This window comes from Molothrus aeneus, chromosome 7 (genome assembly GCF_037042795.1).
Source record: "Molothrus aeneus isolate 106 chromosome 7, BPBGC_Maene_1.0, whole genome shotgun sequence".
In the NCBI taxonomy this organism is placed as follows: domain Eukaryota; kingdom Metazoa; phylum Chordata; class Aves; order Passeriformes; family Icteridae; genus Molothrus; species Molothrus aeneus.
The window spans coordinates 5,867,208-5,891,598 of record NC_089652.1 but is presented as its reverse complement, the minus strand read 5'-3'; the positions used below and the strand labels follow the sequence as shown (position 1 = coordinate 5,891,598).

Below are 24,391 nucleotides of genomic sequence, written 5' to 3'. Positions count from 1 at the left end.
TCTTGGATGTAGGTAATAGTCTATTAGTTCACATAAATGTAATACTTTAGAATTTAAGAGTAATTTGTTTATATGTAATTTTTCTCTCTTTTTGTTACACTGCTTTCCCAGCAAGGACAAGTTTGGAAGGTTTGCAAAGCTTTTCACCTTCCCTTTGCCCGCTTGCCCGCTTTCAGAATCGGTCTCATACTCCATGACTTCTGTCTCTACAGTCCACAACTCGGTCATAGAAATCAATGTGGAAAAGTTTTTTAAATGAGTTGTCATTTGAGTTCACTCTGTTGTGTAGAAACGCCTAGCATGTAATTTAGTTTTGCATGAGACGTGCAACTCCTTTGCAAACCCCTCTGAGGAAAACAAAACGAAATGAATATTTGAGAGAAACACGGTTTGAGTGCATATTTTGTCATGTAAGTAACGCTGCTTTTAGTGTGTTACTCCCAATGAAATGGTGTGGCATGGCTCACTAGTCAGAGTAGCAGAGCAGTGTCTGGCAGCATGCACTGTAGCTGGCAACAGGAGGTGCTTCCTCAGGTCTCTGTCCAGAGAAGCTGTGCTGATCCGTCTACGTAAGTTATTGAACAGACCTAACACTTAGCTGTGGCTTGGCATCAAAATTTAGTGAAACTTTTAGATTGCTGCTTTTAAAGCTCAGCCTATGCTGCTGTAGGAATAAAGAACACGAGTAAAACTTCAGTTTGAGGAAGTAGACTATGTTAGGCAAATATTGGTGGTTTGATTGTGGGATGGAAAATTGTCTTAGAGTTACAAGTGGGAAAAAAATTAAATGCAGTTGGTGGTGGGGTGTTTAGTTTTGTTTCACAAAGGATAGTTTAATCATTTCATGTGCCCAGCACTGTCCTCCACAGATGATGACATGATCGAGTTCTCTAACAGTTTGTTAACTCCAGATGAATACAACACTACCTCAAACCAGGAATAGCGTTAAAAGGAAACATTTTTTTTTTCTCCTTCTTTTAGGACTGAGTTTTTTCCCTCACTGCTGTTCTGCACTAACTGCTTTGATACTTCCATGCATCTTTTTCAGTAGAAGAGCATCTCTGTACTGTTTCCCATTGCATATTTCAGCTGTGACAGTCCCTGCACTTTGCCTTTCATTTTATCACCTGCTCACTAAAAGCAAACAAACGAAAAGAGGAATCTTTCTAGTTTGTCTTCAGATTTGCAACTATCACTTAGCTTTACATGGATGATTGTGTTTCTACTTCATTTTGTGTTGTATTTTTTTATAGGCATGTGGTGACCCCAAAGCCAAACCATCCTATCTTATTGACAAAAACCTGGAATCTGCTGTCAAATTCATAGTCAGGAAGTTTCCAGCAGTAGAAACACGCAACAACAACGTAAGTAACCAAATGGCTGTATAACTATTTTTCTTACTATCCTTTCAGCACCATATGGGAGGTTTACATTTTCTTATAAAGCATCTGATGCTGACAATTGCAGTTGGAACATAGTTGTTGATTCAAATGTCTGGCACGATACTTGAGAAGGAGTTATCTTTAAGGAGAGAATATTAAACTGTAATTCTGCTTGGGTTTTGTTAGGATAGGACTCTTTCTGGTTTTCTTTTTGCCTGCTCTCTTCCATGCCATTTCAAAGAATTGTCAATGGGAAGAAATCCTTGGGAAAAATCATGCCTTATTTTAATAAGAGAAATTCCTGGTGACCAGACCGATTGCAGAAGATGAAAGTTGCATAACTTTATTTGAGATTTGTCCTAACCAGCAGATCAGTAAAAAAAAACACCTGTCTGCAAAGTGGGAAGAAGTGTTTGTACTTTACAGGTACCCTTGCCTATGGAGTCAGTTCCTGTGCAAATAAAGAATGCTTTAGTACATAAGGAGAAACATTGTGAAGTACAAAAATATGGAAATAAAATTGTTTCCTCCTCATATAGTAAGATCAGTTGCAGAAGTAAATTATATTTTACCTTTGAGTGGCTCGGTATTGCTGACTTTGGTTTTGAAGCCTTTTTTTAGGTAATTGTTAGGCTAGAGGCAGGCATTTTGGCAGGTGATGTACTCTTGTTTCCCTGTTTCAATTTGAAACACAAGGGCCCTTCAGATGTTTGTTTTACCTGCTTATATTTCTTTCCAAAGGTGGGAAGTGGAGGTAGGTGTTGGGTTTGCATGTTCCCTGCATGCAAGTGGCTGCCTGTGTGTTTGGGAGGTTTAGGCTTGCTTTAAGCGTTCAGGTTTTCTGCAGAATGATAGGGGTGATAGCAATGAGAATAATTAGTTTCTTTTACATTGTGTGTAATGTCTCCAGTAACAGCAATGGAGAAAAGACCCAAAGAAACCAGAAGAAAACTTTACCTTATGGAGGAAACAATTTCATTAACAATGTGCTTTTTCACTTTAAAACTTGTTCATTTGCTTTGCACTCTTTAATATTGCTTATTTCTTATTGTATTGAATTTGTGTTAGTAACAAATATAGAAATTCTTTATCAAATTAATGTGGAAATAGTAAATCTGTTAAACCATGTTTGGTAAATGCTTCCGTATTCTCTAAGCTTGGGTGGCAGATCAACTATTAAAAGATAATCTGCATAGAATTTACTTACTGCAGCTGCATGTATATTTTAAATTTCTTCCAGTTGTTGGTTATCAATTTGGAGCTTAAGTAATGATAGATGTTTAAGGATTTGTTGCTGTGAAGTTTATGGAAAGAGATCAAAGAAAACTTGCTATATTTTGACAATCACAGTTTCTAAAATAGGACACACTCACAATATTTTGTCATTGCTTTGTGTTTATTTACTATGAGCCAGCCAGGCCTGTGTTTATTAAACACAGTTGACAAAAGCCTACCCTCCTTATGGATGAGCACTCTTTAAAGGAGGATTTTAAGCTCTAGCAATAGGCAGCTGGGGTGTCTGTCCTGCAGTCAGAGCTGATGGCATTTCATTAGTTATTTGCAGGTGTTCCCATAGAATGCTGTAACCCCCCCCAAAAAAAAGAAAAGGTGGTTTAAAGGTTTAAAAGGGCAAGAAGCTAATTGGAACAGAGGCACATTGATTAAAGAAACATCACAAAGGATTACTGCAGTGGAAATAGCTAAGAAATCATAAGCTGTGTTTCTTCCTTGCAGTGAAAATTCCAGGACACCATTTCAGGGAGGGATTTTGGATTTTGTATGTTGGAGTGCAGCAGTTGCCACTGCCTAGCACTGTGTACCTTTGCTTTCAACATGTCAGTAGGTGATGGTGCTGAACAGGCTTGCATTCACTTTTAGAGAATAGATAGTGCCAGCTTTTTTGATTTTTTTTTGACCTATTTTAGCTGTTTTTTCTCAGGTATTGTCATCTACAGTGTTTTGTGTCTTAGAAATGAGCAACACATTTGATTGAGGAGTATAAGCAGTGTTTGCTGTAATCAGAATTTTCCTTCTGTTGAAACAAGTAATTCTGTTATATTTGCTATTGGTATCTTTTACATCTTTATCCATGGAAAACCGAGTTCCTGGTTTGTTCCTCCTTCAGTGTTTGACGTGCTGAGTCATCAGAGCAATGTCTGACAGTTGCTGGTTTTCAGTATTGTACTGAGAGTGAAAGATTGTGGGCAGTTCAAACAGGGAAGTGGCTGATGAATCCTTGCTGATCAGGCTGGAAAATTAAATGGAGTAGTTAATTTTCCAGAGAATTAATTATAGATAACTCTGCACCTTATCAGTTCATAACTCTGTCTCCCATTGTTTGAGGGCAGTCCCTGTGATGTCTTACACCTGCCCTTTCTTTTCCAATAACCATGGTGAATCACATCATCTTGAAATTGTGCCTGTGATGTCTTACACCTGCCCTTTCTTTTCCAATAACCATGGTGAATCATATCTTGAAATTGTGCAGTTAGAAGACCAGGCTTTTAAGCTGTTAATGAAATAGGCCACCAGGGTAGTACTGCTGCACACTGTATGAAATAACCTGCAAAGGAAGGAATAAACAAAAATATAAGCCAAAATTTGAAGGATTCAAAAAGTGAGAAACAAGATAGAGTCCTGTTTGAAAGGGAAGTTTCTTCTGTGTTTGGGAGAGCTTTACTATTTATAATTATTATAAATTGACTAAAGCTTTGTTTTGAAAAAGCCTTCTAAGCTGCAGATGGCTTCCAAAAACTTTTTAGCACTGTTGTTCTTGGTCAGGTGCGTGATCTGCTTGTGCTTGTATTGACTCAGAGCAGCATTTATTGTTACTGAATTTCCTGGCCTGGCTTCAAAAGGATTGTTCCAAAGTAAGGGATGCAGAAGCAGCCAGCTATTTTTCTGATAGCTATTTGGACTTCATCCTCTTGTCACAGTGAACTCAAAAAAAATGTTGTAGGACCTAAAAGTTCCTCTGTTCTCAGTCAATGCTAATACTTAATACCTTTTAAAACCAGAATAAAATACCTCACTGTGGGGAACTGGAGATGCAGAGAGAAAGGACAGAAATTTTTTGTAGCTTGTGAATAGGATTTGATGAGTCTGCTGCCTGTGCAGGTAAAGCTATATGTCTTTATGGGATGAAGTTATAGCTCCCCCTCTGCTTTCCCAAACACCACATAGAACAATTAGTGGGAATATCTAGTCTTCTTTCTTGAACATACCCTTTTCTTGGTTTGTTCCTCAGCAATTTCCTTGTAGAAAAACTTATTTTTTTACATGTCTCTTGGAAAAAATTGATGTTCAGTCATTGCTTAGCACAAAGCAGACCAGTGAAGCATCACTTAGAAGTTTCTCAGTGTATGGTTAGTGAGAGAAAGATCTGTTTTCCAGATAATGCTAGTCTTCATCACCTAGTAGGTATGTTCTCAGTATTGTTCATATCAATTCCATTTTTGTTTTGTATTGACTAATTTTCTGCTGTATTGTGTCTGTGGGGACTGGAAATGAGATCACTTGGGAGCAGAGGATAAGCAGTGTGAGCATTTCCAGTCTACTTGGGCTAGGATCTTTAGTTTTGAATTAGTTCACTTTATTTTTTTGAATTTTTGCCTTTTCCCTTTTAGATCCCAGTGTGTGTTTGGTTTGCCCCCTGTGTCTTTCACAGTTTCACTTCACAACAAGCTGGTTACATACAAATTAGATGGGTGTGGGAGAGGTGGTGTGGGCACAGAGTGTCTGAACCTCCTTGGCTAAAGCTTATTAGAAGTCATTAATGCATGCTTTTATTAAATGCTTTCTTCTATTAAAAAAAACCCTAAAAACTACACTTTAGAACCAGTCTTGATTTTTAATTTGTGATAGGTGCTTCCAGTAATTAGTCTTTTTCAGAACACTTAATACAAATAAATGACCTGATTTTCCAAGTTTTTTCTTTTGGCCCTGCAAGCGCTACAGGTTCTCAAGGAAAATGTCATTTGTTTGCTTGTTTCTAATGAAGCATTTAGTATTGTAGTTTTCATAGCACTAATGAAGATCATTTAGAAACTATCATCTCTGGAAAAGTAACTTTGGAGTCTGAGCTCTGCTGCCTCATGCATTGGTAATCCCTTTTCACTGGTCATATATTTTTGAGGAAATTATATGGTCCTTAAAGCTATCACAGCTGTTTTCTTAAGTCTAACTTAAATTTACCCCTTATTCAGTAAATGGTAATATTTTGTCCACCTTTCTGGGGTCTTAGATCTCTTGCATGGGAGACTTGACTTTCCAGATAACTTCCAGCTTGCTTAAGCAAAAAACCCCCAACTCCCTAAATTCCGCCATAAAACCCAAGTAGCCTTTTCCATGAAGATTAAAAGCTTTTCCAGGTAAGGGGGTGCCATGCACAGCTGCTTTTTCACTTCTGCTCTTGCTGAGGGAACTGATAGTGGTAAAGAGATAAATTTTCCAGAAGTCACTGAGGCAGCAGTTGAGGTTATGGATGTTCCCCTGCATGAGTGAAGTCAGATGATGAGCAATTATTCTCTGTTCAGCTTTCTATGAACAGCTAAGATGTCTTATGCTTGAGAATAGAATATAATAAAGATAGTTTATTTCACAAGAACATGGAAACCATCTACAAATAATAAAATTTTATCTACATTTTTGCTAAAAATTCAAAATTGTAATTGCCTTGCTTTGATACTACCATACTTACTGTGCTGGTTTTGTATGCAGGAGTGTGTCTGATGTCTTCAGTTGTTACAGGTGTAAGACTGACTTAAAATGAAGTATCCTATATAACAGAATATAGTATATAAAGTTTTTCAGTCTAACAGTCATTTGTGAGTGAGCATTTTTTTCATAGCAATTCTAAGAGGTCATGTGAAATCCTGAAATCTCTTCAAAATATTTCACCAAACAGAATTCTCATAATGTAACATATTTTTTTCAAAATATTAAGTGCTGTCAGCTACAAAGTTTATTTTCTTGGTTTGACCTTTGACTGGGCCTGAATTAAAGATAGAATAACATCCAAACAGTGTATTTTTTATGATTATTTGTAATAAATCACTGTAGAACACTGCTGTAATTCATGTAAATCCATACAAGTCACTTGCCAAGGTAAATCAATTTTGCTTGCTCGTTGCCTCATAGTGTCTGCAATACCTGCAGAGGAGTGAATGTATGTAACACTTTACCCTCTCCTTCATCCACTCAAACTCTCTTTGCTTTAATGATTGACAATTTAAGAGCTTGGCCCTTAAAACCAAGAAAACAAACAAAAAAACCCCACTGAGATGGCATTCAAAAAATTGTATGAATTGTAAAAATATTGCAAAAATTGTAAACGAAGGTGAGAGAATGGGGAATCTGTTTTTTACAGCTGAGAGGTAGATGAGTTTTTAAAGAGAAGCCTCCCTGCTCCAGTTGTCTGCCCTTGTTAATTCCCTGGGAATGGTAACAGTTCTGGAGCATCACAGGTGGCTATTTCCTTTTCAAAACAGTTAACTTAGTGCTAGAAACTTGAAAACAAACTAAAACAGACCTTGTAGGTAGACATACATTAGTTAGTAAACATGTTAAATATTCTATTTTATCTTTTTATAGGCAGCACAGTACTTCAGAAACTGCTTTTAATTGCAAATAAGCAAACCAAGGGACACATCCATCATTCTAGAGTTAATTTACAGAATTTAAAACTTTTTTTTTTCATTTTATTAGATGTTTCTATCTTTCCCTGTTGCTCTGCTATGTATTTTCTAGACACAGAACTTTGGTCAAATTAATTGAGTTTTTCAAATGTTCATCTAAAGACTCTGTAAGTGACAAGCATAGTGAGTGTAACAAATGACAGTAACAGTCAGAATTTATAATAGTGCTTTTTGGGGCTTATATTCCAGCTGGTGAGATTGAGTTGATGGTATTTTTGCTGACGACATGGTAATATCTGTGGTGTTGTATTGTAGAAAACAAATACAAGTGTTTCATGATCAGACTTGCAGGAAAAATATCACACTAATAGAAGCAGAAAATTCACCTTTGTACTGTCTATTTCCAGATCATGAAATAAGCCATTTATTCACATACTGCTACTGCCAGTCAAATAAACATGATTAAAAAAAAGCAGGACTAGGGGTACAATTTGCTTTTGCTCACATAAAACTCTCTGAATAACCTCTTTTAATTGTCTCATATTTTTCGTGAGTCATTGTATTAAATTGGTATTTATTCACATGATTAGTATGCCAGGCTTGCATCATTTCTCCCTTGTCTGAGCCATTCATATAAGCTTTAAATGAGGCTGTCTTGCATTTTTCATTTTTTTTTCTTCTCTTAATGTACTTTCTCTGACATAATTGACTGTGTAAGGATCTTTGGGATTTAATATAAAGAAGGAAAAGCACAAGTTAAAGATCAGTTCCTTCTCCTGTAGGTACTCTTTCTTATTTACAAATAATATTCAAACATCATCAGAGATGTGGTATTTTGTTAATAGACAAAATAAATAGTCTCAGATTAATTATTTGAGAGTTTTTTTCATCTTGCCATATTATGCTGAAAATTCTACAGGTTTTCATAGGTCTTAAATCTAATTCACCTCATTCAACAAAAATACTTTTCTTATAATTTGTCCTTCAAATTCTCTAAGAATCAATAAACCACTTCCAGTCTACAAGGCAGTCAGGTATAGTAAAAATAATTTTTTGATGTTTAAAGAGTTATTTCTTCAGTTTATCCTATTTTAGGATATACCTTATTTTGTTGGTTATTGGAAACTTTCAATAATGAGTTGCAGGCTAAGGAAAAAAGCCTAAAACCAAATACAACTCAATATAGCATCAGCAACTTCTAAGCAGATGTTTAGAAGTTAATAAATAGTAATGGAAAGTTTTAATGCTGTGGTTGTGCAAAGAGTTACACCCACATTCTTGAATGATAAAAAAGCAAATAAACATCCAAGACATTGCATGCTTGTAAGCTGTTCTAAACATCACTGATCAGGCTGTGCTCCATAAATTGAACTATTTGCCCTCTACTGACATAACAGTTAGTTTTATATATTGTTTTGGTACTACTATTTTAAATAAGGGTTTACTGACCCCCTCAACACTCAGCATTCAAAGAATGATCATCTCAACTCTCTAGGAAAGTTTTAACATCACTTATCTTGTTACCTATATTCCCAGAAATATTTACACATAAGAATGCACAGCTATGATTCCATAATCCTTAGCTGAGTGTGGCAGATACCTCCCTATACTCTGTACAACTTCACAGAATTTCTGAAAATTTATTATTTCTTTTGTGATCATAGTTCCCAGCACCATCTCCCTTTTTGCCATATCTCCCCATTTCACATATTGTGGCTTGAAATTGAATGTCCTGTAGGAGTGGCCATTCAGTTGCTATTTGTTCCCAAAAATAGGTGTACAGCAACTTATAATTTTGAGTCTCCTTTAGCACTGCACCTTGCTTACTATGATTTAGGATTGCAGTGGAAAAAATGCTGTTAAGGGAGTGTGCAGTGATAGTGAGTTCTGGTTTTGTTTTTTCTCTGCGCTAGAAATAATCTTACTTGTGGATCACACCCTGTCATCTCTTCCTGAAAATTCTTGAAAGGACTTCTCAGATTCATCTGGGTCACACTTGTATTAGTTGCACAGAAAAAAAACCTCTATTTCTGCTTAGTCTTTTACAAACTCAAGAAAGGCTTGAAGTGCTACGGCCAGGGTCCAAAATTAAAACCACTCATCTTAACTGAATTTTCATTGTGTAAGAACTGTTGAGTGATGGAGCAGTCCTGAAAGTACACAGCAGGTTTTCCTCTGGAGTGATTCCAGGTGTAGGCACAAGCTGGTCTGAAGGTGTGCTGGAGCTGCACAGCCATCCTGGAGCTCTGGAGTCTGTGTGCTGATGCTGCAGCCTTCATTTTCTGAGCTCAAGGAAGTTGAAGTTAAAGCTGTATACTGGAAAAACTCCAGTTTTAAGCCTCATGCTGAGGATCAAATTACAAGTCTTGGGATTTGAAAACAAGTTTTTGTACAGCAGCACATGAGATGGGAATAACCTATTTCCTGGTGCATGAGATTTATCAGGGCAAGTTACAAAATGAACACATGTACTTGCACCTCTTTCAATTGAGCCTCAGCTGATGGCTATGTGGAAGAGAATAAATAGGCAGGCATTCCAAGTCCAATCCTTTGCCATGGTTTAAGAGTAGACAGGAGGATTTTATAATGTAGCCATTCTGATTGGCTCATAACTGACTATTCTTGTCTTCCTTGGCAATAATGAAAGTGTTACGGCTCAAGACTTCTAAAAAATCTTCATCACCTCTGAAAGTTCAGAGGAGAGAAACTAAACTTATCTTACATTTGTGATCCAGGCAGTTTGTTTTATGTAAAGCATCAAAATTCTTCTAAATTCATAAAGTGAGAATACAGAGCACAGCTTTATAAAACAGAGTGAGCTGAAAAAGCATAGTCACTTCTAACCTCTCATGAAAATAAGCTAATCAATTTGAAGCAATTTTTTAATCTGTCTTATAATTGATTGCTCTTGTTGAGAAAAAGATGTTATTTAACTTGATCATCTTTAATTTAAAATCTTGCAGATTTTTGGAGGGCCCTTTTTCCTATTGTTCCTATGCTTTAACTCATTTCAATTCCTGTATCAGGAAGGAGATGCAACTTGTAGCTGGAGTTAAATATTTGGATACTTACAGTGCTTCGAGACTGTCATACATAGATAAACAGAATGGCTGTTCACTAACAGCTGCTTTTCTGTGTTCTTAATTGTCTAAGTGATCAATCTTGTTCCTTCAGAAAATCTTTTAAAATAAATAGTATTTCATTGTCTGTTTAAAATATATATAAAAATAAATCCATGTGAATTATTTTACCTTTGTATTCACGTTTGCCTCTTCCATTTTATCCACAAGTGTCTAATGCTAGTGTTTGGCTTCTTTTATGTTTCTTTATTTTGTTGCTTTTGTTTGAATGTATTATTGTGTTTATATGGAACTGGTCAAAGAACCGTTACTGTATTTTATGTTTGTATCTACATTTTATTTTGCATGCTTAACGTGGCTTTGCCTGGATATTCTTTTTGGTAAGTTCAGAATTTAAAAGCATAATGTTTTTCTGTAGTACAGTTTGTAACCTGCCACCTTATTTTCTTCCACCTCGAGTAACATAATTATTTTGGTTTTGGCATACTGATTTGTGCTCATGTACTGTTCTGCTTTTGCAAATTATACATATGTGATAACATAACACTTCTCCTGACTACCATTTTCATCTCTAGCTGAGCTAAACAATATGACTCTGGTACTAATGTGTACTAATGTAACTTTTATCTTCAAAATGTAGTGGGCAGCTGTTAAAATGATCAGTGCTGAGAACTCTGTGTATTTGACACACACAGAACCTCAGTCTTAGAAAAACAGTGTTCCAGCTTCTTTGCATAGCCTGGTGGTTTCTCTGCGCTTCACAGGTATTACTTTGCAGCAGTCTTCTCAAGATCTTCTAAGAACAGTGTGCATGTTTATGTTTCTCTTTTAGCAACAGCTTGCTCAGCTCCAGAAAGAAAAATCAGAGATTTTGAAGAACCTGGCATTATACTACTTCACGTTCGTTGATGTTATGGAATTTAAGGTAAGGCATTACAAATGTGTAAGTTGTTCTGTCACATTAGGTTTCTGTAATTGTATTGATGAAATAACACTATATAATGAAATAGCTGAACTTGAAGTTCTGTTCTTCAAGTAAAAAAAAAATTGAAGTTCCATCACTAATCGTAGTAACATGATTTAATTAGATCTTTTTATCTTTTTAAGCTAAAGTTATTCCTTTGTTTTTCAAGGACCATGTCTGTGAGCTGCTGAACACTATTGATGTTTGCCAAGTCTTCTTTGATATTGTAAGTTTCTAGGTTTAAACTTCCAAAAATGTTATATTCAGAGTCCTGTGGGGAGAAGGACTTGTTTTTGTTAGTCCAAGAAATATCACATCTCCAGTTATAAGTGCAAGAGAAATAAAAACAACATAGGGTTCACATTTCTAACTTTTATAACAGAGAGATTGACCTTTCTTAGTAGTCTTCTTATGAACAGTAGTAACAGTATTGCTACCAAACATAAAATTTTTTCAGTAATTTTTGATTTATTGCATCTGCAAGTTAATTCCTAGTCACATCTCTATGCTTATGCCTTGTGAGACTCACAAGACAAGGCTATTACTGCTGTCCACCTAAGCTGTGTGAGGAGGTCATTTTTGGGGCTGACTAAAGCAACTACAAAAGCATCTAGAAGTCTTATATTTAAAACAAAACCACCAGCCCCCCCCCCCCCCCAAAAAAAACCCAACCAAAAAAAAAACAAACCCAAAAAAACTCCCACCAAAACAGAACAAAACAACAAAAAACCACCCCCAAACAATCTTAGAAAGAAGGCTCCCAAAAGAAAATCACCAACACTTTTTCCTGTTGGTTTCAACTTTCTTAATGTTCTTAATGTCACCTTGTTAGTTTTTGTCATTATTTTGAATTTGGCCAACTTAGATTCATAATGTGAAAAAGGAGCAGGTGTGTGTTCTGTGGAATGATGTTACAAGGCCAGTGGGATATGTGCTACTCTTTTACATTTGGGTCTTATTAAAATACAGTTCATAGGCATGGCACTTCTGACTGCTAGGTAAACAGGAGAAGTTGTCCTGTCTGTCAGGTAATCTGTGACACTTAAGCCTGGCAGGATTTATTTGGATGCTTTGCTTTTTTGAGTGCAAACAATTCTGGGAATCTGAATGAAGGAATAAAGGTTATACAGAGTCACATGCCACCAGAACAAGAACTTTTTTCAAAAGACAGCATTTAAAAATGCTGAAAGTTGGTGGAAATGTAAGGAAAAATGGGTTATGCTTGTTTCTAAAAGTTTTTAAATGATAATTTACTGGTTTTCATTTCTAGACTGTAAACTTTGATTTAACAAAGAACTACCTAGATTTGATTATAACCTACACAACTCTAATGATACTGCTGTCTCGAATTGAAGAAAGGAAGGCTATCATTGGACTGTATAACTATGCCCATGAAATGACACATGGAGCAAGGTAAAAAATTAATTGTATAAAAGATGTGTATGATGTTAATGATAGCAACAGCTACACCTCATGAATTGTTTGTTGTTGCTTTTAGTGACAGAGAATATCCACGCCTTGGCCAGATGATTGTGGATTATGAAAATCCTTTAAAGAAAATGATGGAGGAATTTGTACCTCACAGTAAAGTATGTAACTACTTTTCACAGGCATGCAGTAACCTTAATTGGGAGAAACAGTGATAAAAAATAAATGTGCAAGAGTTTGTTTTGTTGAAGGCCATTTGCTATAAATTTTATCTGAGATTTCTGCTTACATTGAGTGTCTAGGGCTGGGGTTGATTAAAAAGTACAACCTGCAGAAATACAGGAATGGTAAGTCCATTAGTAGGGTGCCAATCTATTCACTAAGGATTAGAAATTAATTAAAAATCAGTTGTGGATCATCTGAGAATAACTACTTTTGTGTTTTGTGTTAGCTTGTAGCTTGAAGTTAGAGATTGACAATGTTTCTGTGATGTTGGTTGTTTTGCTCTGTTACCATCCTAGATGAATGTGATTTTCTGTTTTGTAACCTAAGGGGCTTTGCTTTGGATTGTCCTTAAACTGGGAGTCCAGGAGATCACCACTGCCTCTTTAGCAGTAGCTCCTGTACTCAAAAGCTGATACTGCTGAGTTGCCTTCACTGAGTTAAAGGAGCTCAATTCCTTTAGTCCTTTCTGTACAGATGTTTCTAAGTTTCTGTTCTTACACTGTTGATTGTGTTGTAGTTCTGAGATCTAGGCTCTATTTTCATGTAAGAATATCTTGGAAAAGTTACAGAAGCCTTGCCAAAGTATGTCTTATCACTTCGCATTTGCTCACTAGATTTGTTATTCTGTCAAAGCAAACTAAATTTCTCTGATCAGGACTGACCAACTGTTATAAAGACATTACTTTCTAGGTGCTTGCAAATTAATTGCTTAACAGTTACAACTTACTTTGGAGTCTTCAGCAGTAGCTTAAGTTAAATTCTAAGTTATTACCTAAAGTTTTTAAGGTTTGGATTTTTCTTTACCTATTTTGACATTTAGTACTGGTTGTGTTTTCCTTCTCTAATTTCCTTTCTAGATTTTTCTCAATTTCCTTAAACTTTTCAGTATTGTCACTAGAAGTTCAGAGCTTTCCAGCTACTTTCCTAAGTGCTCTGAAGTGAAATAGTTTCCAATACTTCTAACTTTCTGTAATCTTATTGGTGTTATGTTTTTCACGATTCCTGTCTTGTTAAGACTCATTTAGCTAATGCTGTCATTTACAAGTAATCTTTTCTAATGCACATTTTAGCAAAGATGCTTTACTTCTCAGTATTATCTTTGTTTATGCTCTTGTATTTAATAGTGGATCAGTCCTTTCCATTGACACCTTTGTAAAGATGCCTTTCAGTCCAATTTTTGCTCTTGTGATTATTCTGTGCTAGAAGCATAAATTGGATCAGGGATCTTTTCAGGTGCTGCTCTACAGAAACATTCTTGGGCTGCACTCTCATGGAACTGCACACTGTAGTTGTCAGTGTAATCCCACTGCTTTGCAGCAAACTAGTCCTTTGTATTTGTTTAGTCCTTTGTATTTGTTTAGTCCTTTGTATTTGTTTATTATTTGTTTAGTCCTTGACATTTAGCTTTGGCAGATGACTTTGGTTTTTTGGCCTGCGTGACCTCCTCTGCTCTCACACTGTTCAGATCTGGCTCCCTGAGGATTCATTCAAACACCACTATTGATAAAAAAGTCAGGGGAAAGACTTAGGATACACTTTCCCAGATAAGCTTAATTTGCTACAGAGATATTCCTGCAGACAGTATCTGCTCAAAAGAATTAGAGTTTGCTACCATGGGGAAAGACATACCAAAGGAAGTGGCAGGGAAGGGAGTAGTACAGCAACTGGGATGCTTGAATATGTAATGGACAACTTCCAGTTGTGTGTGAGAGGGCTTTTGTGCCTTATTTTATGCCTTACTTTTTCCATGTCCTCTAATTCTGAGCTCAGAATTTTGTAACTCTAACTAAAATAATAGAAATCAAACTCTTCCTTCTTTGCATCCTTCCTCTAGCCTGGAGTAGTCTTTTATATGTTAAATAAGCTAGGTGCAATGGGATTTAACCTTATGTTTAATTTCAAAACTAGTTCACTAAAATGTTCTGGTGAGTGTTAGTAATAATGCTGAGGAAACAGCTCTGCTGATGAAAAAGTACTGACCATTCCAACTAATCATTAGCCTGCTTTCTAGTCCCTTTCAGATGCTCTGATTTCACTCCAGATGGTCTATCCTCGGCGAAATCTCTCAGCTGACCAGTGGAGAAACGCACAACTGCTGAGCCTCATCAGTGCCCCCAGCACAATGCTCAATCCTGCACAGTCTGACACAGTATGCTCTTTTAATTTACATTCTGTGATAGAGTTAAGTAAGGTTTTCTGTCAAATAATTGTCCGTTGGATTACTTCTATGTGATTTTTCATCAGAGAAGAAAATACGCTGATTAGAACAGGGGGAAAGTTTTCTCTCATTAAGTAAAGTTTCTGTTACATTAACTTGTGCCTTCAGCTTCTGTAATTTATTGACCAGAAGATGAGGGGAAGCAATGTTAACTTCTGCAGTTGTAAAGGGGAGGAATGCTGAGTACCCTCTTAGGTGTTTGTGAGCCAGGAGACTGGAATTCAGAGCTGGTCCTTCCTTTAAAATTTATGTTTGCATTGCTGCCTCAGCTGTGATAGCAATGGTTATCTTTCTGAAAAAAATTGAAGCTTTAATAGCTGTCAGGTTGTGATTAGTATCCATCGAAAGCTTTCAATTCTTGAATATTGTTAAATACAATGTTTATTGAAAATAAATATTTGTCAAAATTTGTTCAAATTTTGGAGGGTATGGAAGCTCACTTAATATTCTAACCCTCAGTTTCTGAAGTGCTGAAACACTGAATCACTGTTAGTGGTCAGTGGCCTTCTATGATCAGCATTTAAGGCTTTGTTTGTCCCTTTTTGCTAAGAAGTACTTATAACTAGAGTGCTACAAATTACTGTTCTTTTAACAGATGCCATGTGAATACCTATCTCTGGATGCAATGGAAAAATGGATCATTTGTGAGTAAAATACTCTGAAACAGCTCATGGTTGCATTAAAAAAAATTGGTTAACATTTAAGACTACTTGCTTTCTGTACTGTACAATAGCTGTATTAATTACAGCTATTAATTACAATTAATAGCTTGATTAAATTTCATTTGTACTAATATGCAGTGAAGCTAGAATTTAGCATGTGCTGCTAAATCATGCATGTGCATCAGTTTGTTCCAGACTTTGGAAGTGAGGGCTTCAGGAATTTGATGAAAGTAGTCAAGTAGTATCAGCATACTCCATTATTTTATACTCCAGCATAAAGTAATTAATTTCACACAAATATTGCAAAAATGCTTCCATTAGAAGTGGGGAGGGAGGTATTTTTTATGTATTGGAAAATGTTATACATTAAAGAGTTTATTAATGATCTATGCAGACTATTTATACAAAGTACATAATCATCTCACTGTTCTCTTACTGTCTTTGTGCATCTGATTTGTGACATACATCAATGTGAACTTTTGAAGTTGGATTTATTTTGTGCCATGGAATCCTTAATAGTGATGCTACAGCTTTGAATCTTTGGAAACTTGCACTTCAAAGCAGCTCTTGCTTGGCTCTCTTTCGAGACGAAGTGTTCCATATTCACAAAGCTGCAGAAGATTTGTTTGTAAACATAAGAGGGTAAGTTTTTGTTCTTCTTTCAGAATCTCTGCTAAAAACACCATATTTCTTGAAGGACTGTTTCAAACAGATTACTTCTGTTTCATATAAGTTTGGCTTAGGTACACAAATATTTTGCTTGGTATCATGACTGTTCCTTAATGCATAAGTTTTAGGGGCCTGATTTCATAACCACCACACCTTTTTTTATCTCAGTTCTGAAAGCCTGGTGAATCAGTCTCTAAAATGGCACGTCTCTAAGATTAATGATCTCACCCACAAATCTTGACTTACTGAAAGGAAAAGATATTATGAATGTTGGGTTTGCTTGAAAAATTGCATCTTGCTGCCACTAATTCTGCAGTACATTATATGAAAACTCAGAAACAAAGTTGAGACCTCTACCAGCAAACACCAGGAGCACTTCAGTAGATTTTTGGTTTGGGGATCTAGTTTTGGCATTTAGCTCTGCTCAGGAGCTGGTGTGTGTTTTCTGCTGTATCCTGCTTGCTACAACATTGTAGCTCCTCTCAAGTCCCACTCAGCTCTTTCTGAAATGTACTACTGACTCTTATACCACATGTGGTTGCTTTTTACTTGCAGCTACAACAAGCGTATCAATGACATCAGAGAGTGCAAAGAAGCTGCTGTTTCACATGCGTAAGTGTCTTAAGGTTTTCTGACTGATTTTAGGATTGCTTTTCATAAAGCGAAGTTATAAGGATTGTGCAAACAGAATCTGTCAAATGCAGAATTAGTCATGCATTTTCAAATGAATCATTTACTGATTGTTCTTTTAAATCTGGATTTGCTTAATGTTATTATGGATTTAACTTCCCAAGTTCTGGATTAGTTTTCAAATTATCAGGATGATAGCATTTAGTTTATTCATTAGTTATGTTTCATCTGATTACAAAAGGTCAATGCAGATGAAATAGAAATCTTTTAATGTAGTCAAATGCACATCACAGAGAGGGGGCAGAGAACTTGGGGTTTAAATTTATTGATGCTTTAAAAATATATGGTGTTGGAGATGAGAATGCCAATTTTTTGAACCACATTCTTCAAAATTCTGAACTTTTGAAGTTGGTATAATATAATCTGCCTATGTTTGGTTTTAAATGCTCTTGAAAATGAAGTATTCTTTGTCTGGCGTAGTGGATAATGTATGTTCTTTTGATGCAGTGGCTCAATGCATAGAGAGAGACGCAAGTTTTTACGTTCTGCACTCAAAGAACTGGCCACTGTCTTGTCTGACCAGCCAGGCCTCTTGGGTCCCAAGGTAATGACAGCTTTTTTGGTGTCATTTGTGCAAAAACCAGTGTGTTTCTCAATGGTAAATCCAATCTTTATTTTCTTTGGGGGGAAAAAACTCCTTGCTTCACGCCGAGAAAACCTACTTAGTTTTTAAGTTCTTGGGTTTTAGAGGCTAGTTGCCTCTTGAGTGCACAAACTATTCAGCTGTGGTGTATATTGATAAGTTTATATATTGATATATATTGATAAGTGAACAATTTTTGTTTTTCAGGCACTTTTTGTATTTATGGCATTATCCTTTGCTCGTGATGAAATTATTTGGCTTCTTCGTCATGCAGATAATATGCCAAAGAAGAGCGCAGATGATTTCATAGATAAGTATGTGCATTTTTGATGCAGTTCCTTCAAAAATAGAATTTCACAGACAAAAGAAATTTGAAGGCAGTGGAATCTCAGAAAAGGTTGGCTATATGGAGCAGCTGGGAATGTTCAGAAAATTTTTACTTGGGAATATTAAGTGTCTCACCAAAACATAAAACTAGAAATACTGTCCTAGAAATTGGAGCACATCAGTGAAAATTCATATATAAAATAGAAATATTTTATATAACTTAGTTTTTTAACTTTGAATAGGCAAAAATAAAGGTTTTTTTCACGTCTTCATTGATTTTGCATTGATAAAATTAATGAAGGAGGCAAGAAAACTTTCAAAAAACTTTATTTGTTGATTTTTAGATTGTCTCTTGTAGCAAAACTGTCTTTTAAATCAGCTAAGCTTTAGTTATGTAAAACAGCTTTAGTGTCACCATAAACAGATGGTAAAAATGAGAAATATGATGACAAGATCTTACAAGTGTGGATAGGCAGGAGACTTCTCAAGATTATTGGACACAAGGTTGAACTGAATGACTGCAGGATTTTAAACAAGTAACAATCACAAGGCCATTTATAGAGCTGGAGTGGGAAAATCTTGGATTCTCTCCACTGGATTTAGGTGCTAAGGAAAGATGGAGGTTCCAGAGCCTCTCTGAAACAACCTGTGCAAGTATTTAACCATCCTCATGGCTTGGGAAAAAACCCAGAAACACAGTTATTAGACTTGTATTTTTCAGGTTTAACTACTTTTTGAGAAAAACGTTTTTTCAAATTGAGCTGTACAGAAGGGCTTCTTATTCAGAAAAAGAACTGAATAGTTACACAAACCTTTGAGGATTACTATGATGATATCCTGCTAACTTATGTCCTGTTGAGTGGATTTGAGCTTGCAGAGAAAATTACCTATGTAAGCTCCTTTTACAACATTAACCAATACTTTCCTACAGAAATTAGGTATTGATAATTGTTTTAAAAACAAGATGTAGGAGGAAATTCCCATGATAGATATTTGTTTGAATATTTTGAGTGACATTTCTAAGCTTGTCCTTGTTTTTTTGTCTAGGCACATAGCTGAGCTGATATTCTACATGGAGGAGCTCAGGGCACACGTGCGGAAATACGGACCAGTGATGCAGAGATATTATGTACAGTATCTCTCTGGCTTTGATGCAGTGGTCTTAAATGAGCTGGTGCAGGTATGGCAACATCATGGTTCTGCCTTCTCAAATGCAAATTTTAACAAGGGCTTTTTGTCCAAAATGACATCATAAAGTGCATCCCAGTTTGTGGATTTTGGTGAACGCTACGGAGTAAACCAGATTAATTTACTGCTTAATTCTGGGGTTTAGACTTATATAAAAACTTGTGGGTTTTATATATAATCACAGAATATCCAGAATTGGAAGAGACCCACAAGGCTCATCAAAGTCCAACTCCTGGCCCTGCACAGGACACCCCAGCAATCCCACCCTGTGCCTGAGAGCATTGTCCAAATGCTCCTGGAGCTCTGGCAGCCTTGGGGCTGTGACCCAAGCCCTGGGGATCCTCTGAGGGAGGAACCTTTTCCTAATATTTTCCTTTCCTTTTCCTAATATCCAGCCTCACCCTCCCCTGACACAGCTTCATACATTACAAGTGGTATGAATTTATATACTTCAGTGTTCATATTTGAATATTATGAAGTACTGTTATGTTTAGAGGCTGTCGAACAGGTACTGTCACTGAAGGAGTGTAGAAACCTTTTCTTATTTAGCCCAACCAAGAAAGGATAAACTTTCTGAAGTGCTTTGGTTTTATTTCCTGGTGACCCCACTAGATGGAGCCCAAGCTGAAATGAGGGGAAAAATGGGCTTGAATTTTAGTTGACATTAATTCATAACAGATGTCAAGCCCCAGATTAGACAAGTGATTGAGAGGTCATTGCGATGTTTTTCAGCCTTTAGGTTTCAATGTCAGTTTTTTCTGGAATTAAGGGAAACTTCTGCATTACATTACTTAACAGAATTGTGGTCCTATATAGTAAAACTACAAAGATTTATGTTGCATTTTGTAAAATTTGAATGCTTAGTAAAATAAATTCAAATTTTTTGTAAAAAAAATTTTGAGGGAGGGGTTTTTTGGACGTAAAGTAATGCTGATGTGGGCTCCATTATACCCTGCAATAACCAGATTTTCATTGCAGACAGGATAGAAAATGTAGTATAACTACATTCACTGACAGATTTTCCCATTTTGAGCTGCTATTGGTTTGGAAATAATCTTTTCTAGGTATTTGTCATCAGCCAATGAATTAAAAAGTGAAAGCTATTAAATAGCAGTATTTGAAAAATTCTATTGATTAAGTTACCTCTTGTAGGTTTTTGAACATTTCAGAGTATAGCTGATAAATGGGGCATAGATATTGATATTATTTCATAAACCAAGTTCAAAGTAATAATAATAATAACAACAACAACATTTCTTTTAGAATCTTTCAGTGTGCCCAGAGGATGAATCAATCATCATGTCCTCTTTTGTAAACACAATGACTTCACTAAGTGTGAAACAAGGTAAGTTTAAATGATCTTGGAAAATTGGCAGATTCCTCTGAAAAGTTTCATCACTTTTGTTTCATGTAATCAGTAGAAGGAGATAAACTGATTTGGTTCCCTTGTTTCTCTTTCCTTTTTGTATCTGCTTCTTGTGGTGTCTCCCTTTTTCAAAGGATGCTATTGGGTAGTAATCCAACCTTTTAATACAGAAAACATTACACATACTATCCTCTAGATATTTTAATTCCTTTTACTGCAACTGTACTGGATCAAAATTCTTGGGTAAAAACATGAGGTTCATTACCCAAATCATTCTTTAGTCTTTTGGGTTTTTTAGAAAGTCTGATCTAGTCTCTCTGAATTTGTTATTGCTGTCTAAGGGTTTTCTGTTCTATATTTTTCCCTGATGCAGTTGAAGATGGAGAGGTGTTTGACTTCAGAGGAATGAGATTAGATTGGTTCAGATTGCAGGTAAGAATTGGTCCATATGCATGATGTTTCACTAAAAACCAAACTGTTTCATAGATTACTGCTGTTCTAGATTACTCTCATTCTGCAAGTGGGTGACAGGCTATCTAAAAACAACCTACTCTTCAACAGATAATTTGCTATGTTTTGATATAACTTTGTCTGCTTTGGGTTCTTTTTGCAAATCATCCCCTGGGGTGTTTATAACAGTTCAGAAATAGAATGTGTTGAGGCTGAGCTGTTTGGTGGGTGTGCAGAGTGTGATTCAACGTGCCTACACTGGTAAGGGAGAGATTACAAATTTGTTTTTTGCCAATACATTTGTTCAGCATTTTGTCTGTAAATTAGTGCCTTATTCAGTGGTTGTTGAGAGATTTCACTGAAAGGCAGTTTGCTGTTTTTTAAGCCCTAGTGGAAAGAGAAGAATCCCTGCATGGTCTTCAAATACACAGGTGTCCTGTGCATAGCACAAACAGTATTTAACATTGGTACTGAGCAATAGCAATGGAATTTGCAAAAAGCAGCTGCAGTTATAAATTGTGTTTTCTTTCCAGGCCTACACCAGTGTTTCTAAAGCTTCACTTGGCCTTGCAGACCATAGAGAACTGGGAAAAATGATGAACACAATCATTTTCCACACAAAAATGGTAGATTCTTTGGTGGAGATGTTGGTGGAAACCTCAGATCTTTCTATCTTTTGGTATGCTACTAACATGACTGTACAAGTTTTTTATTATTTGTTTGGTTTGTCCTTGCAAGTGTGATTTTTAAATAGCACACTCTGTAGGAATATAGGCCAGTGGAAGAATCGATTGTAATTTCTGGTTTCTAGCAGAATTAGTTTGAAAAAAGTATTTATGAACATTTGTCAGACATGTTCTGACAGTCATATAATTGATCAGGAATCATTTGCAGATTTCTCCTTAATACTTCTTGACAAAAAGTGCAAGTTTTTACAGTCCCTATGTGGGAAACATCAGAATAAAGAAATGATTATGGTAATAATAATAATGTAAAATACATGTCCCAATAAAATGCATAGGAAGTGATTGTAGAAAACAAACAAAACTGCCTCATACTTTGATCATTTTTTGGTATACAAAATGTGTTTACAATTACATTTGGTTTGTGTGAAGTAACCCTTATTTGCAGCAAAAAATATACATATTGCATTTAAATGTCTGATTAATAACTGATTAATTCTGTTCAGTTTTTATAGTCGTGCTTTTGAGAAGATGTTTCAGCAGTGTTTGGAGCTTCCCTCTCAATCCAGATACTCAATTGCATTCCCACTGCTTTGCACTCACTTTATGAGCTGTACCCATGAACTATGCCCTGAAGAGGTAATTTTTCAATTTTAGTTATTTTCATCTCTTATTCAACAAAGAGTGAACTAGAGCTGAACATGGCAAAAAGGTGTTTGTTATGGCAATTTGACATTTGAGGGAGGAGAGGGCTAAAAATGTAAAAATGGAGGTAAAACAAGTGGATACCTTGTTAGATGACTCTTCATGCATAAATCTCTAAATCCTTTTCTCAAGTGAGAAAGAATTTTGATCTTTGCTTTAAAGAAGGATTACCTAGGGTACAAAAATTAGGCCTAGATGCTAATAAATCCCCTATGCCTGTTTAAACTTAGAAGCAACAGTTTTCCTCTTAAATGATTTATAAACTCATGGCTGGGAGAAGGAAATAGGAAGCTGGGAGTTCTATATGGCTTGTTACAGTTGGTTTTCAATAGGAAAAAAAAAAGTGATACACAGTATCATACAAGCATTTGCTTTGGTCAGAACTGGGTAATGGAAACCTTGTTGGTTAGAGGTAGAATTTAAAAAATACTGTGGGGCTTGAAGAAATGGACTCTGTTAAAGGAAGCAGTTAGAATCTGAGGAAATTCTTTCTATTTTTGTTGTAAGGGCATAAATCCTTTACTATATTTCCTGTATGTTCATTGACTTTGAAATTAGTCTGGGAGTTAACTTGTCCATTGTTATCTAGTACTTATGAAAATGTTGTTTTCATTGCTAACAGTGCTCATCTGAAACAATTAGTTGAGTAAGATTTATTGTAATATACAAAATATGGGGTATTCTTATTTAAAAATAAAATTCTTTTCTGCTAAACTTCATTACAGTATACATCTATATAGGTATTTTCCTTGTATGCTTTGCTTCAAATAGCAGCCAATGCTATTCATATTAGACAAGCAATATAAAGTTTCCAGGAAAGCTGACCCCTTCAGGACAAGAGACATCTTTGAGAACAATTATAGTAACAGTAAGAAATCAGTAGCCAGAGTCCACTGGACACTAGTTACTGTGCATTCAGCTGCAGCAAGCACATTTTGTCACAACCAGCAGAACTTGAAATTCAATATCTGAATTGTATTCCTTGGTAACTATTATCATTTTGGAAAAATAATCTTTGCTGTGCTGTGTACAGTGTGTCATAGTGTGGCTGATAGAAAGTAAACATCAGTGGTGAAAGGAGGATTTCAGCAAGACAGAGGCTGTTCTTGTGCCGATCCAGTGAGAAAGGAACAGAATCCAGAAATTAATGCAGCAGGGCTTTATTATTGACTTTCTCAGTGATCTGAAGGACACTGCTTTCTCTATAGCTTGAGTTGCATCCTCTTTTCCCCCTAGACTTAGTATTGGCACATACTAATGAAGAGGACATTCACAGAGACCTTGGAATATTGGACACATTGAAGCAGATTTGATCCAAAATTAAATGTGAAAACCTACTTCTTCAAACATTATTTTTGCCTCCTTAAAAAAAAATTAATTAATGGTGACTTTGAAAATTTCATGGTTCAAATTGCTTCCAAAAACAAAAACCAGCCAGGAGTCAAGATTATTGAGGACTAATAAATTTATTATTTCCCATATCCTAGTTCTATGATTAGTGAACTGTTCTCTGCAGTGCTGTAGGACTGATGGAAACTGAAAATCCTGCTTCCTTTTCTCCCCTTTGAACAGCGACATCATATTGGGGATCGAAGCCTTTCCTTGTGTAACATGTTCTTGGATGAAATGGCCAAGCAGGCTCGAAATCTCATCACAGACATTTGCACAGAACAGTGTACACTGAGTGACCAGGTGAGTATGGTTGTGTCTGTTTTAATTCTCCTTGGAGATTTTCTCCATTCAGCTTTCTGGATATTTTCTGTTTGCTTTTTTCTGTGTTTTGGGGTAAATTTTCTGTTTATAAAACTGAAGGTGATTTGAGCAAGAATTTTTAATACTAGAATTGTGTCAAAGGAATGTGTTATTTGTGTGATGAAATGTGCTAAAAAAACTGGATTTTAATTTGGAGGGGCTGTTTCTTTTTGTTTACTAGTTGTTGCCAAAACATTGTGCCAAAACCATCAGTCAAGCAGTGAACAAGAAGTCAAAAAAACAGACTGGAAAGAAAGGAGAACCTGAAAGGGAGAAACCAGGAGTAGAAAGCATGAGGAAAAACAGATTGGTTGTGACAAAGTAAGTTGCTTCTTCTGTTCTTTTCACCTTGAATCCCAAGTCAAAATATGTTTCACACATTT

The 24,391-nt window shown here is 36.0% G+C and overlaps 1 protein-coding gene across 4 annotated transcripts in view; it reads left to right on the top strand.

The window, feature by feature from the left end:
- The window catches only part of NCKAP1 (NCK associated protein 1), a 53,300-nt gene that overhangs the window by 10,629 nt on the left and 18,280 nt on the right, over positions 1-24,391 (top strand). Inside the window, exons 2-20 of one of the 4 annotated variants that reach the window (XM_066553121.1) lie at positions 112-129; positions 1,254-1,364; positions 10,937-11,023; positions 11,232-11,288; positions 12,333-12,475; positions 12,561-12,651; positions 14,727-14,864; positions 15,529-15,577; positions 16,081-16,237; positions 16,820-16,876; positions 17,402-17,498; positions 17,745-17,851; positions 18,912-19,044; positions 20,316-20,397; positions 20,792-20,850; positions 21,402-21,547; positions 22,058-22,190; positions 23,829-23,948; positions 24,190-24,329. In XM_066553121.1, coding sequence (XP_066409218.1) covers positions 112-129; positions 1,254-1,364; positions 10,937-11,023; positions 11,232-11,288; positions 12,333-12,475; positions 12,561-12,651; positions 14,727-14,864; positions 15,529-15,577; positions 16,081-16,237; positions 16,820-16,876; positions 17,402-17,498; positions 17,745-17,851; positions 18,912-19,044; positions 20,316-20,397; positions 20,792-20,850; positions 21,402-21,547; positions 22,058-22,190; positions 23,829-23,948; positions 24,190-24,329 — 1,925 coding nt within the window. Of the gene's footprint in view, positions 1-111; positions 130-1,253; positions 1,365-10,930; positions 11,024-11,231; positions 11,289-12,332; positions 12,476-12,560; positions 12,652-14,726; positions 14,865-15,528; positions 15,578-16,080; positions 16,238-16,819; positions 16,877-17,401; positions 17,499-17,744; positions 17,852-18,911; positions 19,045-20,315; positions 20,398-20,791; positions 20,851-21,401; positions 21,548-22,057; positions 22,191-23,828; positions 23,949-24,189; positions 24,330-24,391 lie in introns of all 4 variants that reach the window. The other 3 variants (XM_066553119.1, XM_066553123.1, XM_066553122.1) reach the window with 3 other exon arrangements.